General features: G+C 33.4%; 2 protein-coding genes and 1 pseudogene across 3 annotated transcripts; 2 read left to right on the forward strand and 1 right to left on the reverse strand.

The window, feature by feature from the left end:
- Positions 1 to 469: 469 nt before the first annotated feature.
- On the reverse strand, positions 470 to 2,496 carry LOC143617306 (autophagy-related protein 8i-like). The gene is made up of 5 exons (XM_077089908.1): positions 2,336 to 2,496; positions 2,160 to 2,215; positions 1,944 to 1,996; positions 761 to 879; positions 470 to 683 (listed from the first exon to the last, which is right to left on the reverse strand). Exons 1-5 carry the CDS (start codon positions 2,373 to 2,375, stop codon positions 583 to 585), a joined length of 369 nt encoding a protein of 122 aa, XP_076946023.1. The 5' UTR covers positions 2,376 to 2,496; the 3' UTR covers positions 470 to 582.
- Positions 2,497 to 5,112: 2,616 nt separating this feature from the next.
- On the forward strand, positions 5,113 to 10,719 carry LOC143617310 (two-pore potassium channel 5-like). The gene is made up of 3 exons (XM_077089909.1): positions 5,113 to 5,535; positions 7,291 to 8,027; positions 10,453 to 10,719. Exons 1-3 carry the CDS (start codon positions 5,284 to 5,286, stop codon positions 10,601 to 10,603), a joined length of 1,140 nt encoding a protein of 379 aa, XP_076946024.1. The 5' UTR covers positions 5,113 to 5,283; the 3' UTR covers positions 10,604 to 10,719.
- A 1,470-nt stretch (positions 10,720 to 12,189) lies between these two features.
- Positions 12,190 to 14,215, forward strand: LOC143617305 (acyl transferase 4-like; annotated as a pseudogene). Its single transcript, XR_013150806.1, has 2 exons — positions 12,190 to 12,883; positions 13,279 to 14,215. The product of XR_013150806.1 is annotated as an acyl transferase 4-like (transcript).
- The last annotated feature ends 368 nt before the right edge of the window (positions 14,216 to 14,583 follow it).

Raw genomic sequence — 14,583 nt, forward strand, 5'->3', positions numbered from 1 at the left:
CTGACGAGTTTCTGGCCAAAATCGACACTTTCCGGCGAGATTCCGGACAAAATTAGCGGTTTCCGACGAGAGTCCAACAAAAATAAGCGGTTTCCAACGAGAGTCCAACCAATTTTCGGCCAAATGTGTTTGTGTATGTATAAAACTAAAAATTACATATAAAAATGTGTGTGTATATATATAAAACTAAAAATCAACCATTAAAGTCCAATCCGATTAATCCCGATTAATCGCTAGTCCCCACTCCACCGCCCGACTAGCGATTTTTACAACACTGATTGTTTGTATATTATGTTTTCTTAAATCGGTCCTAAACGGCTAAACAAAACATACAACCTTACAATTTTACAATTCATGTGTCCTATACTCCTATGTGGTTTGACTACACATTTATACCTGAGACAACAATAAGTCTAGTTTTGTGATATCAATCAGTTTTGTAATTTGAAAATTATTGCATTATATAACATATATTAACACTTTTCATATTTATTTCACTTGATTACTGAACTTTACATTAACAAGTCTGCAGTGCAGATTAACATTAAGATCCATGAAACATAAATAGACATTAGAATTCATTCATGCATTCATATTCCCAAAGGTTTTCTCACTGCTGTAGCACATGTACAAGAACCCATCTTCATCCTTAAATGACGTATAAACCGACTCCATCAAGTTAGCTGCAACAGTAAATACAATGTTTTTATTAAAATTCGGTTATTAACTGACATATATATTCGATAAAATGATAACGTACATGTCTGAGGTAATGTGTTCTGCACAAATATGAATAGAGCTTTTCCAGGAGCCAGTTGAAGCCGACCGCTAAGTATGTGAATAAACTGCCCTATCGACATGTCTCGTGGTACCAGGAATCTAGTAACAAACAAAATGAGTATTTTCGTCATATTTAGAGCACGTTTTTGGCATCGCGTGTTAAAAATGATTACATGATTATTACGTCTAATGTATAAGTTCACCGTACTAGTAACTAGTAATTATCTCTTATATAAACGGAAAGATGCTTGTTGAATTTGAGTGTAGCAAGTAGGGGTGAGCAAGAAACCGAAAAAACCGATCCGAAACCGAAAAAACCAAACCGAAACAAAAACCGACGGTTTGGTTTATGTTTTTGTAAAAACCTCACTAACGGTTCGGTTTTGGTTTTGCATGTAGTAAAAACCGAAAATACCGAACCGAACCGAATTCCTAAAATTTTGTTTTTTTTATATTTTATATTAAGTAATTTATAAGAATTTAATAAATATGTAACTCCAATATTTTTGATCAACTGCATAATAGTCTATTATTTTACAATTAACAAAATTATTTATACGCAAATTCATTATTTTTTGCAAACTTTTTTTTCCAACCTAAAATCAAATGGCAAAAACCGAAACCAAAACGAAAACCGAAAAACCGTAACCGAAAAAACCGAAAGCAAACGGTTTCAAAAGCTCCAAAAACCGATGTTTTGGTTTCGGTTGGGTTTTTAGCCAAAAACCGCACCACGCACACCCCTAGTAGCAAGTAGTAACTAATTTAGTCAATTTAATCATCATAAGTAATAATCCTATGATCAAGAATTTAATCATGTAAATTAACTATAATAACCATGGATGAAATCGGTACGACACCAGTACCGAAAAATACCAAAAACACCTGCACCAAATTTGTACAATAAATTCGGTGTTCAGTATTTTCGATATCAGTACCAGTACCAGTATCCTGAACAACACGGTACCGAATTTATTTGTTCGGTACGGATAAATCATAAGCCTATGATCAAGCATTTAATCATGTAAATTAACTATAGTAAGATGAAATCGGTAAAGTACCAAAAATACTATTCTACCAGTAATTTGAACAACGTGGTACCGACATTATTTTGAAATAACTGGTACAGGTACGGTAACTTGAGATATAAGCAAAGGACATACTTTTTCTTCTCCATCTCAGGAAGATCTGTTTTCGTATACCTTTCAACTACCACCTACATAACACACAACATCATATAATAATAATAATAATAATAATAATAATAATAATAATAATAATAATAATAATAATAATAATAATAATAATAAATACCAAAATTACAATTAACATCAAAGCAAATAAACAAATTGGTATGGGATCAAGAGTGAATTGATTACAGGAAGACGATCTGGGTATTTAGCAATAATATCTTGTGATTCCTGGCAACGTTCTTCTGCAATTTTATAAAATTATGATATATTATTATTATTATTATTATTATTATTATTATTATTATTAAGTGATTAAGATGTTAATAATTGATGAGAAAAAAAAAAGAGTTAAGAGAATAAACCGAAAGTGTAAGTATCCTTAAACGCAGTTGATTTGCCCATATTATTATTCCGATTGTGATTATTGGAATTGGAATTGGATTGGCGTTAGCTGAAATTGGATGTTTGGATATAATTTATGACACGGCAACCACCTCCTTCACATGTTTGCTTATAAGCTTATAAAAAACTTATAATAATAATAATAAGTTTATAATAATAGTCAAACTATGGTGATCGGGTATTTGGGTTGGGTTGGGTTGATGTTGGGCTTAGTTTTGATGGGCATGGGCCTGGGTATAGATGAGGTATTTGAAAAACCGGTTTCGGGTATTGGAGAAATCTGGTTCCAGGTTTGAAACCGGTTCTGGTTTTCGGGTATTATCGGGTACAAATCGGGTCGGTTCGGGTACGGGTTTTGGTACTGAAAGACATACCCTATCCGTACCCTACTGGTAGTGCCGGGTATTAAAAACAGGGTAAAAAAAACCGGTTCGGTGTTTTTTTTCGAGTACGGCCTGGTATTGGGTTACTCCTCGGACATGTACCCGAAATAGAACTGGAACCGGTTCCACCTTTACACGGTCAAAACCTGACTCTATGCTACCCGAAAAACCCCTGAAACCCCAGTCAAATACACGACTCAACTATACCTGGAATCAGTTCCTATCCGACATAGTTTTTACTTTTGTTGAGCATACCCGAAACCGGTTCTTAAAAATACATGTCTTGTGCACCTCTAACTGGGCTGATGCTGAGCCCATTTTCTTTGGGATTGGGCTCCAACTATCCACTTCATACCACAAAGTGTAACTTGTATAGTGGTGTGGTGCCCAGTTAAAAGGTCATGGGCCGCTTAAAAAAATAAAAAAATAAAAATAAAATAAAGAAACAGACAAACTAGAATGAAGTTATCTCGATTTGTAAACGAGCCAAGCTAGAGCAAAGATAAGCTTGCTCGTTGGCTGGCTTGTTATGCTCTTTAAAGTTAAAGCCAAATTTTTAAAAAAATATATGCAATGTAATTTGTATTTAAAAATTTGACATCAGTCACATGTTACAAATATTATATTGCGTGCGTGTCAATATATTATAACACGATACATTCTATAAATATGTCATATCAATATCAATCGACTGTAAACTTTATAATCATTTACCATATAAAAATCTACACGTTTTAATATTTTATTTATATAAAGTTATATTTAACATTAAGATTACGTGTGAATGAGAGTGTAGGCCCTTTTAGTCTTAGGTCGTCTGTAGAATTGATGAGCTCGGGATAGTACAGGTACCGAAATCTCAATTTGAAAATTTGAAATATTTTGTACCGGTATTTCGTGCAAAAATCAAGAAAATACTGGAACAGTACCTAAAACTCAAAATTTGATACCGACGGTACCACATTCGATACTAGTATTAATCACCGTTACTAAAAGCGCTCATACAAGGATGAGAACCACTCTTTGGATCTCTTTGTTATTAACAAATCCAAGCAATAGATTAATAGTTGCAAACTTTAGATAATTTCTGTCGTGGATGGTTAAAAAACCAGAGGAGTGAATTTCTAACACGACCTAAAAATATGACACGAACCTAATATGAAAATTTATGGTTTTGGGTCAAACCCGTTTGGCTAAACGGGTCGTGTTTAGGTCGAATCCAACGGGTTTGCCGGATGACCCGTTTATTGTAAGATTGGAATACTAACACGTATTCAATTCGACACACTATAATGATCTAAAAGTATTGAGAAGCTTCTGTACTATTCAAAAGATCCTATATAATGTCAAAATGTCATCTCATTATTGTGTTGATTTGGAATACTTATCATTACAATAATACAATCTTTTTTGTATAGAAAATAATGTTTTGGGTGGGCCGGCCTATCATGTTAAACATTAAAACCAGGGCTAAAAGGTGAAAACACCTTCAATAATTATAGTTAATTACACTAACAATTTTTTTATAATAACGACTTTGTTGTATGTTAGGCCACCGTACTCTTCAACTGGAGAATCTCGTTGCCCCACTCTGGCAATATTATGTTGTCTTAACTAGGCCTACATTGGATTTAGAGTTTGGCTTGAGCATTCTTCTGGAAAACCATACCGTCAGATGTCACTTGACAGTCATCGTGCCACCAGAAGAGCATGACGTAATACACGATGGGACTAAAACATGGGCGGACTCAGGGTTCGAACGGAAAACCTTGCAAAGCCTAACACAAGTAAGGAATACACATACCACTAACTAGGGGTGCATACGAGCCGAGCCCGAGCTCGACTAGACTTGAGCTCGGCTCGTTTAACTTATATGGAGCTCGAGCTCGGCTCGTTTTGATCTTTATTTATAAAGCTCGAGCTCAACTCGTTTCATAGTTTCAAGCTCGAGCTCGGCTTGTTTAATATTTATTAATTAATTAATATTTTATATACTTATACTTATTTTTGTATTCTTATTTCCATTATAACTTTATATATAAAATAGTATAAGTTATTTAGTTATTTTTTTTCATAAAATTATATATAAAAATTAATAATTATTAAATGTATATGTATATATTAATATATATATTCATAAAAAATATATAAATGACATACTCGTTTAGGCCCACGAGCCACCTCCAGTTCGATAAGTGAAGCTCAGGCTCGAGCTCGTTTAATAAATGAGCTTTCTTTTAAGCCTGAGCTCGTGCTCGAGCTCTTATAAGCTCAACTCAGTCAAGATTTTTTACAAGCCAATCTTGAATAACATACGAACAACTTGACTCATTTGCACAATTACCAGTAACTATCAAGTGACAAACGACCACTCTTATAAAATAATAACTTCCTTCACAATTTAATAAATTAACCAATTATTAAACCCACCAATCATTATATCCTCATCATCCTCTTGTACCTCCAATTGGCCAATCCACTCTCCACGGCGGCGCGTGAGCGTCGCACGCACCTCCGACCACCGCATGGACTCAGACCCATTTCTAGGCTTCCGTCATAACCCCAATCCCGCCGCCAGCTCATCCGATTCCAACCCAAATTATCACTCACCATCAACTTCTTCAGTTGCTGTTCTTAATCATTCAAATTCTCATTCAAATTCAAAAAAACATAAATTGAACCGGTGTAAAACCGCTCCCGCCATGACGGTTATGCGTGAACCGCCGGTCGATAAGCCCGGTGACCCGAAGCCGAATTCGGCTTCGCTTCTCCAACAGGTATTGAAAATTAACGTATAAATTAAATTATATTAATTTAAATTAATATAAATTAAATTAACGTGTTAACGTAGTGTAACCGAAACAAAAAAGTTTTTAACAACTTAAAAAAGCCTAAGTTTCTATTTTGGTTCAGTTTTAGTTTCAAACCGATCTATGCACACCCTTGAATTATACTTAACTCATATTTACATAATACGAGTCTGGATCAAATACAAATTAAATTAACGTATTCACTGTGAGAATCAAGCAGAGTAATTATACATATACAACATAATGTAATTACATAATTACGCTATATGTTGTATATATAATTACTCTGCTTGGTTCTCACAGTTAACACGTTAATTTAATTTGTATTTGATCCAGACTCGTATTATGTAAATATGAGTTAAGTATAATTTAAGGGTGTGCATGGTTCGGTTTGAAGCTAAAACCGAACCAAAATAGAAACTTAGGCTTTTTTAAGTTGTTGAAAACTTTTTTGTTTCGGTTTCTGTTTGGGTTTGGTTTTGCCAGTTAACTTGAAAATTTTGGGGAACAAAAATAAAGGCTCAAATTAATGAATTTGGACGTTGATTTATAACTAATTGATTATTATACATTTGGCAAAAGTATTTGAGTTAATATTTATTAAATTCCTATAAATTACTTAAATAAAAAATGAGAATCTATAAATTTAGTTTGGTTTCGGTTTGCTTTTGCCTTTTGAGCTTGAAATTTATGTTAAAAAAAAAACTGACCCTAAATAATGAATTTTTTGGTTTAAGAAAAACTGGTCCAAAATAATGATTTTGAACATAAATCATTTTGTTAATTAATAACTAATTCGTTATTATACATTTGAGCCAAAATATTTAGATTAAACTATTCACTAAATTCTTATAAACTACTTTAAATAAAAAATAAAAAGCTGATATCTATAAGTTTGATTCGGTTTTTTCAGTTTTTATTACACGCAAAACCAAAACCGAATCAAAAGTTCGGGTTTTTCGAAAACATAAAACCAAATCGTCGATTTTTATTAATTTTTTTTGGCTTTTGTTATATGCAAAGCCAAAACAAAAACATAAAACCAAGACATAAAGCGTAAATCATTTTGTTAATTAATAACTAATTCGTTATTATATATGTGAGCCAATATATTTTGGTTAAACTATTAACTAAATTCTTATAAAATACTTTAAATAAAAAGCTGATATCTATAAATTTGATTTGGTTTTTTCAGTTTTTATTACATGCAAAAACAAAACCGAATCAAAAGTTCGCGTTTTACAAAAACATAAAACCAAATCGTCGATATTTATTATTATTATTATTATTATTATTATTATTATTAATTTTTTTGGCTTTTGTTATATGCAAAACCAAAACCGAACGTAAATTCGGTTTTTATAAAAACGTAAAACCAAAACATTGGTTTTTGTTTTGGTTTAGTTTTTTGGCTTTTGGCTTTCGGGTCTGTTTTTTACGGTTTTGTTCATGTTTTCGAAAACATACAACCAAATCGTCGATTATTATTATTATTATTATTATTATTATTATTATTATTATTATTTGGCTTTTGTTATATGCAAAACCAAAACCGAACGTAAATTCGGTTTTTACAAAAACATATAACCAAAACATTGGTTTTTGTTTCGGTTTAGTTTTTTAGCTTTTGGCTTTCGGGCCTGTTTTTTACGGTTTCATGCACGCCCTTGATTACAGTTAATAACAAAAACCATTTGCACACACTTATTTGTTTCTCTGCAGGCTGCAGTTTTGCTGGTAATCTACTTATCTATAGGTGTAATCATCTACTGTTTCAACCGAGACCACTTCTCCGGCCACGAAACTCACCCCGTCGTCGACGGCCTATACTTCTGCATCGTCACAATGTGCACAATCGGTTACGGTGACATCGCACCAGTCACACCGTCTGCAAAGCTCTTCGCTTGCTTCTTCGTGTTAATAGGCTTTGGATTCGTCGATATCATGCTCTCAGGAGTCGTAAATTACGTACTCGATTTACAAGAAAATATGATCATAAAATTAAACCAAACTAAAATGCATCATTATTCAGAACTAGAAAATGAACATAAATATGAAAAGCTTTCACCGATCGATTACATATACGATTTTGCCAAAGGGAGGATGCGGATCAGGTTAAAAGTGTGTTTAGCACTCGGTGTGGTACTACTATGCATTGGAATCGGGACGTTGGTTTTGAACTCTGTTGAGCGGTTAAGTTGGATTGATTCGTTGTATTTATCGGTTCTTTCGGTTACGACTGTTGGATATGGTGACCGGGCGTTTCACACGCTTCGTGGGAGGCTGTTTGCGTCGTTTTGGCTTCTGTTTTCGACTCTTATGGTGGCTCGGGCGTTTCTGTATCTTGCAGAAGCTCGGATTGATAAAAGGCATCGCAGGGTGGCGAACTGGGTCCTGCATAGGCAGATCACAGTCCAAGATTTGCTCGCTGCGGATATTAATCATAGTGGTTTCCTCAGGTTTGTCTCACACACTTAAAATCGTTAAAATCGTGTAACTTATTTGTTTAAGTGTGTTAAATGGGTTGGCGGGTAGTAGTTAAGTTGTAAATGTGTTAATCGAGTTGATGGGATGTGAAAAATGTGTTAGACGGGTTACCGGGTTGACCATGTTTAATTAAACAGGTTAAACATGCTAAACATAATACCATCCGTTTAATAAAACATGTCAACACGAACATGGTTTATTTAACTAAACATGTGAAGCGGAACACGGCCTGTTTATCTAACATGTTAGATATGACTAAGGGTGTTAAACGGGTCGTGTTTGCGGGTTGGCGGGTCCAACCCGACACGAACCCGAAAATCGTGTAAGACACGTGAACTTGAACTCTACCCGCAAATTTAATATTTTAAACTTACATATTTACAACAAAAAATACAAATTCATATCAAACAAAACATACAAATTTGAAAAAATAAAAAATAAATGGGTTTAAACGGGTCTAGGGGTGCAAACGAGCCGAACTGAGCCCGAGCTCGGCTCGTTTAACTTATACGAAGCTCGAGCTCGGCTCTTTTTGATCTTTATTTATAAAGCTCGAGCTCGGCTTGTATAATATTTTTAAATTATTTTTTTTATATTTATAATTATATTGTTGTATTTATTTTCATTATAACTTTATATATAAAATAATATATGTTATTTAGTTTTTTTTTCATAAAATTATATTTATCAATAAATAATTATTAAATATATATGTATACATTAATATATATATTTCGCGAGCCGGCTCGAGCTCGATAAGTGAAGCTCGGGCTTGGGCTCGTTCATTAAACGAGCTTTGTTTTAGGCTCGAGCTCAGGCTCGGGCTCGTTTAAGCTCGACTCGATCGAGCTTTTTCTCGAGCCGATTTCGAGTAGCTCGCGAGCAGCTCGGCTCGTTTGCACCTTTAAACGGGTCAACCTGCGAATCTGCCAGGTTGACTCGAACCTGACCTGTTGACCTAAATGTGTTTGACCCGAAACTGACGGAAGTTTATATCAAACCCAAATCCACGAATTTCGTATTAGGTTCGTGTCAGATTTTGAGTCAGAAAGTAACACCCCTAGATATGACAAACCAAAATTGTTTATTTTAATATTGTTTTAGTAACTATCATAATTAATATTAGGGGGTTACCATCCAAGTGGGAATAATAATTTAGGACTAGGATTAAGACAAGATGACCAATGTTTTAGTTCTAAAATGTTTATTATTATTATTATTATTATTATTATTATTATTATTATTATTATTATCTAGTGTGTGTTCTAAATATGGTTAGGTGTTTGGATGCTTTTCACACCTAACTATTTTTATACATGTTTTAACTTTTAAGCACACATAAACCTTTTATTGGTCTTTTGTTGTTTTAAAAGCAGATAAGATATGGTGCCTTCCACATACATGTATATTGTTTGTTTTAGTTAAGTGAGTTGTTTGGTAGATAAACATTCTTAAAATAAGCTAATCCCAAACACCTAATTTTGTTTGTTTTACAATTAGACAATCCAAAACACCTTCCAAACTATTAATATTAATGGGTATTTGGTAGGGTTGTAATCAAGCCGAGGCAGATTAAACGAGCTTGGCTTGTTTACTTTATCGAGCTGAAAAATCGAGCTCATTAATTTTTTAAAGAATTTTTATTTTTTGCTGTTTTTTTTTCGGATAATCGATATATAAAGTAAAAAAAATATATTTTTTATATATTTTATTTTTTTATTATATATATATATTTATAACATTATATGTTTTATTATTGTTCTTTTTTTATTTTTTTTTTGTTTTTTAAAGATCAAGTGGCATAATATATGTAATATTTACATTTTTTTCTTATTTTGGTATGCTATTATAATTATATTTACATGTATTAAAATTTAGGGTTAAACCTAAACGAGCCAACGAGCTGAGCCAAAACCAAGCCATGAGCTGAGCCGGCTCACTTAGATTCAATTTTTTTCGAGCGAGTCGCGAACTTTTTGAACAACTCTTGTGTTTGGTGAAATTTTTTTAAAAAAATAATGGTAAGAATTTTAAGATAAAACTTTCGAAATAAACAAATTCAAAATATTTATTAAAAGTTTTCTTAAAATGAATATCTTGGGCCTCTTTATTGTTTTTTAGACTAAAAATATTTCATGAAACTTTTGAAAGTATTTTAAATTGCTTTTTAGAACAACCAAATTTGGAATGCTATATTTGATTATGAAATGTTTTTATTCTTTTAATTAAAAAAGAATAGTTGGGGTAGCAGCACAACTTGTTGCTCGTTTGTCTTCTGTTTTGATGTAACCACAAACTTTTGTTATTGCTCTAAAAAAATAAATTAAAAAATATTTAAATATCTTATAAAAATAGATTTAGAAATACTAAAATAGTGATTTTGATTTATGAATGCAGTAAATCAGAATACATAGTGTTTAAGCTTAAAGAAATGGGAAAGATTGAAGAGAGAGATATATTGCAAATATGCAATCAATTCAACAAGCTTGATAGTAGCAATTCTGGGAAGATAACACTGAGAAATCTTTTGTCAGGTCACAGTATTTAATTTTATTTTTTTATATATTATTTTATTATTATTACCCAAAATGTATAAAGTATTGCTTGTAGATAATTTTATGGCAAACTTGTGTATCTTGTATACAGTTTATATGAGTAAGTGCATTCTTATTATGTTGTATAACCATTAGGTATTAGGCTTATATTAGAGTTTTAACTCGTATAACGTTTTACAATAAACGTAAAATAATTTCAATGATAGTAAGATCATATGCCATCATGGGTGGCTCAGTGAGGAGCGAAATAAACCGAGCTAGGTTAGACTTAGCTTGCTTACAAATCATGTCAAACCGGCTCATCTTGTTTATCTTAACGAGATGAAGAGTTAGAGTTCTAGCTAAGCTTGTAAAAACATTGAGCCGGCTCAACTCGTGTATAATCAAACAAACTCCTATTTAAAAGGTTCAGATTGATATTTTTTTACAAAAATTTATACAAAACTTGTAAGTTGTAACATATGCATTTTAAAATTTTGGCTTTAATAAAAGTCAAACGAGCAAGCCAACGAACAACGTTCAGTCGTTCAGGCTCGGCTCGTTCACAAACCTAGTTGATCTTCTGATTTGGGCTTTATCAAGTTTGGGCTGAATGGCTCTAGCCCAGGCCCAACAAAAATGGGCTCAGCATCAATCCTTTGTTGACCGTTGTTCCGCTGTTGACAATGTGAGAAATGCCGACTGCAGAGGAAGAATGTTTACAAAACCGGATCGGACGTCGAATGGGTTTGTTTGGTTAGACCAATTTATGAACTGAAAAACGTTATAAATTATAAAAAATATATATATAATTTAAAGCAAACTTGAAAATACTTTACTAGTTTATACACTTATAATTTATGAAAATATTGTTTAGAAAACTACAATATTCAACTATAATCATTTTTAGTTTAATCTTGAGTTCATTCATAACAGATTTAAGCCGGTTATTAGGTTTGAACATGAATAACCAATTATCAAAAACATTAAGCAACAAGTATCCGAGTTACAAAACTTTATAGACATAAAACTAAGTGTTTACAATGATGAGATGTTTCGAGCAGTTGTTTGTAACATTATGTTATGTAGTTCTCTCGAGTAAGCTTCCATCGACGCTATACACTTTTCTAGTTCCGCCATTTCCATTTCCATCGTCGCTATTTCCCTTTCTTTCTCCGCTATCTCAGCATCTGTCTTCAACTTTCCCATTTTCGCAATTTCTGCCTCCACAACTTTTGTTTCGTTCTCCGCCTTTTCTATATCCATCTCTGCTTTCCCTATATCTAGATCCATGTTATCCATTTTTATCAACACAATAGATCATATGAACCGATCATGAACATAAACAATCAATAAACAAAGCGTAAAACAAAACAAATTTTCTTCAACATATTAAGAAACGGAAACCCTACTCAATAACTAAAATAAGGAAAATAATCAGTATCAGTATCAGTAATCAATAACAAATGTCGACAATCAATAACAAAGCATCAACATCAGTAATCAATATGGTTATTGACTCCGGTATAGATAAGTTTGTACTTCTTTTCAATCGTTTCGACCCGATTTTAGATGTGTTACATCATAATCAAAATCATAATTATTAGTTGTACCATTGCACTTATTATTTGTGATAAATCATAACTTAAGGATTCAAGAAACAAGTCAAAAGTGTGTAGATATTGAGTGCTACAACCATGATTACCAACCCAATAGACGAGACTTCCAAGCCAAGTAGGGTTTCTATATTTAACTCTATATAGTATATACAATATCAATATCTATATCTCCCTTTAAAGCTATCTATACATTTGGTTACATACCTACATATAACAACCTATAGCAAATTAGCTATCCACTAACCATAAGTTCATAAATACTTCACAATGGAATTTAGTGTCACAAAATCTAGTGAAACTTTTGTTACACCAAGCGAACCAACGCCTTCAGAGACACTTAATCTATCACGTATCGATAGATTACCAGTTCTTAGATGCAATGCACGAACACTTCAAGTGTTTGAGCCACTTGGCCCTTGTGGGGCCGCAGGGCCCACCATACGTGAGGCCCTGGCAAAGGCGTTGGTCCCTTATTATCCTCTAGCTGGTCGGCTTTCTAAAGATGGTTCGACCATTGAATGCACCGGTGATGGGGTTTGGTTTGTGGAGACATCGGCTAATTGTAGCCTTCGCTCGGTTGGTTACTTTGAGGATGTTACGACGGTTCCTTTCGATAGTCTTCTTCCTTCATCTCCTCCTGAAGATCTAGGTGTTGATCTTCTTGTTCTAATGCAGGTAGATTAATTACACATTAGTGGGTTGGATTAGTTTTAATTATCTACATTTTTAAAGTCAAGATTTGGACATAAGATAATTTATTTAATATAAGGTAAGTGTTTTTATTTTTTACCAACTATATTTAATCACTTCTATTTTTCAAATATTTCTTAATTTTATTTTACAAAACAATAATATTTTTATTTTTAAATGCAACTAAATTATGATACTAACCTTTCAATTAAGTATATATTCTTTTATATTTTATGTAACATTTGAATATTTTTCAAATTAGTTATTACTAGTTCGACCAGTAAACCTGTAACACGTCCGGTTAAATTACTAAAACATTCATAACATGCGATTTAAACTTTTATATATTTAAGTTTTACATCTTATGATATCTAGTACAGATAACAGAGTTCGAAGGTGACGGTTTTGTAATAGGCCTAGTATTTTGCCACACTATATGTGACGGTCTAGGATCCGCACAATTCCTTAAAGCAGTCGGCGAGTTTGCTAGAGGAGCCAACCCTTTGACCACCACCCCAGTGACTTCCTACCGCCACCACAACTACCAACTCCAACCATCTTACCACCACCAAACTTCACCCTCCCTGATTACCATCTAGTGCAAGCTAATATTGACATTCCACTAGATAATAATATCACCCGCCTCAAACACGAATTCACGAAAGAATCTTTAACACATTGCTCCACTTTCGAAATCGTGGCAGCTGTTTTATGGAAAAACCGGACCCAATCAGTAATTTCGGGTCCGGAAAGTAAAACAACGAAACTTGTGTTTTTTGCAAATTGTAGGCCACTAGTGACCCCACCGTTACCAAAAGGTTTCTATGGTAACTGCTTCTTTCCAGTTATTGTAAGCACGCCTAGCGAGAAGCTAGTGTGTGCATCAATTGTTGAGGTGATTAAAATGATTCAGGAGGCTAAAGCTAGTCTACCTGAAAAATTCACCGATTGGGTGAATTCGAAGGAAAATAGCGGCGGGAAAATTGAAGATCCGTTTGCACCCCCATTAGGATATGACACTTTGTTTTTATCTGAATGGGGGAGACACGGGTTTAATGAAGTGGACTATGGAAACGGACCACCACTTCATGTTGTTCCATTGCAAGGGTCGCCAATAATACCAGTGGCGATCGTTGGCAGTTTGCCACGACCGAATAAAGGAATACGGTTGATGACATAGTGTGTGGAGAATCATCACCTTCAACCTTTTCTTGATTCTATGACATCAATCTTCCCTCATTAATTGTAATTGTTTGCTTGTTGTGTGGGTTGTTTTCCATTTGATATTATTGTTTGGTACTTAAAAATAAAGTTCGATTACACATGTAAAATGTTGTTTTATATGTTTGGATTCTTTTGTGTTTTGACTTGTAAGACAATTTAATTACACTACCAAGTGTTTTTATTATCTTCAGCCGGATCTTAGTGATCATTAGTGATAAAGCTTGGACATATACGTCAAGGGGGCAAACTTAATATGTATAAAATAATTTATAAACGAGAGGGGGTCAGACTCAAAATTTCGGTCAAAAACGAGTAAATTTACACTATATATAAAAATTTTCGAATGAAAAATAATAAATTTATACTACCAAGTAAAAAACAGAAGGGGCGGTGCCACCCCTACCCCAACTAAGCTACCCCCATGCATGTTATTCACGAGTTTAGATAAGAGTTATAGGATG

The sequence above is a fragment of the Bidens hawaiensis genome, unplaced genomic scaffold (genome assembly GCF_021521415.1).
Source record: "Bidens hawaiensis isolate Kalapana, Puna unplaced genomic scaffold, B.hawaiensis_p1.1 tig00053808_1, whole genome shotgun sequence".
NCBI lineage: Eukaryota > Viridiplantae > Streptophyta > Magnoliopsida > Asterales > Asteraceae > Bidens > Bidens hawaiensis.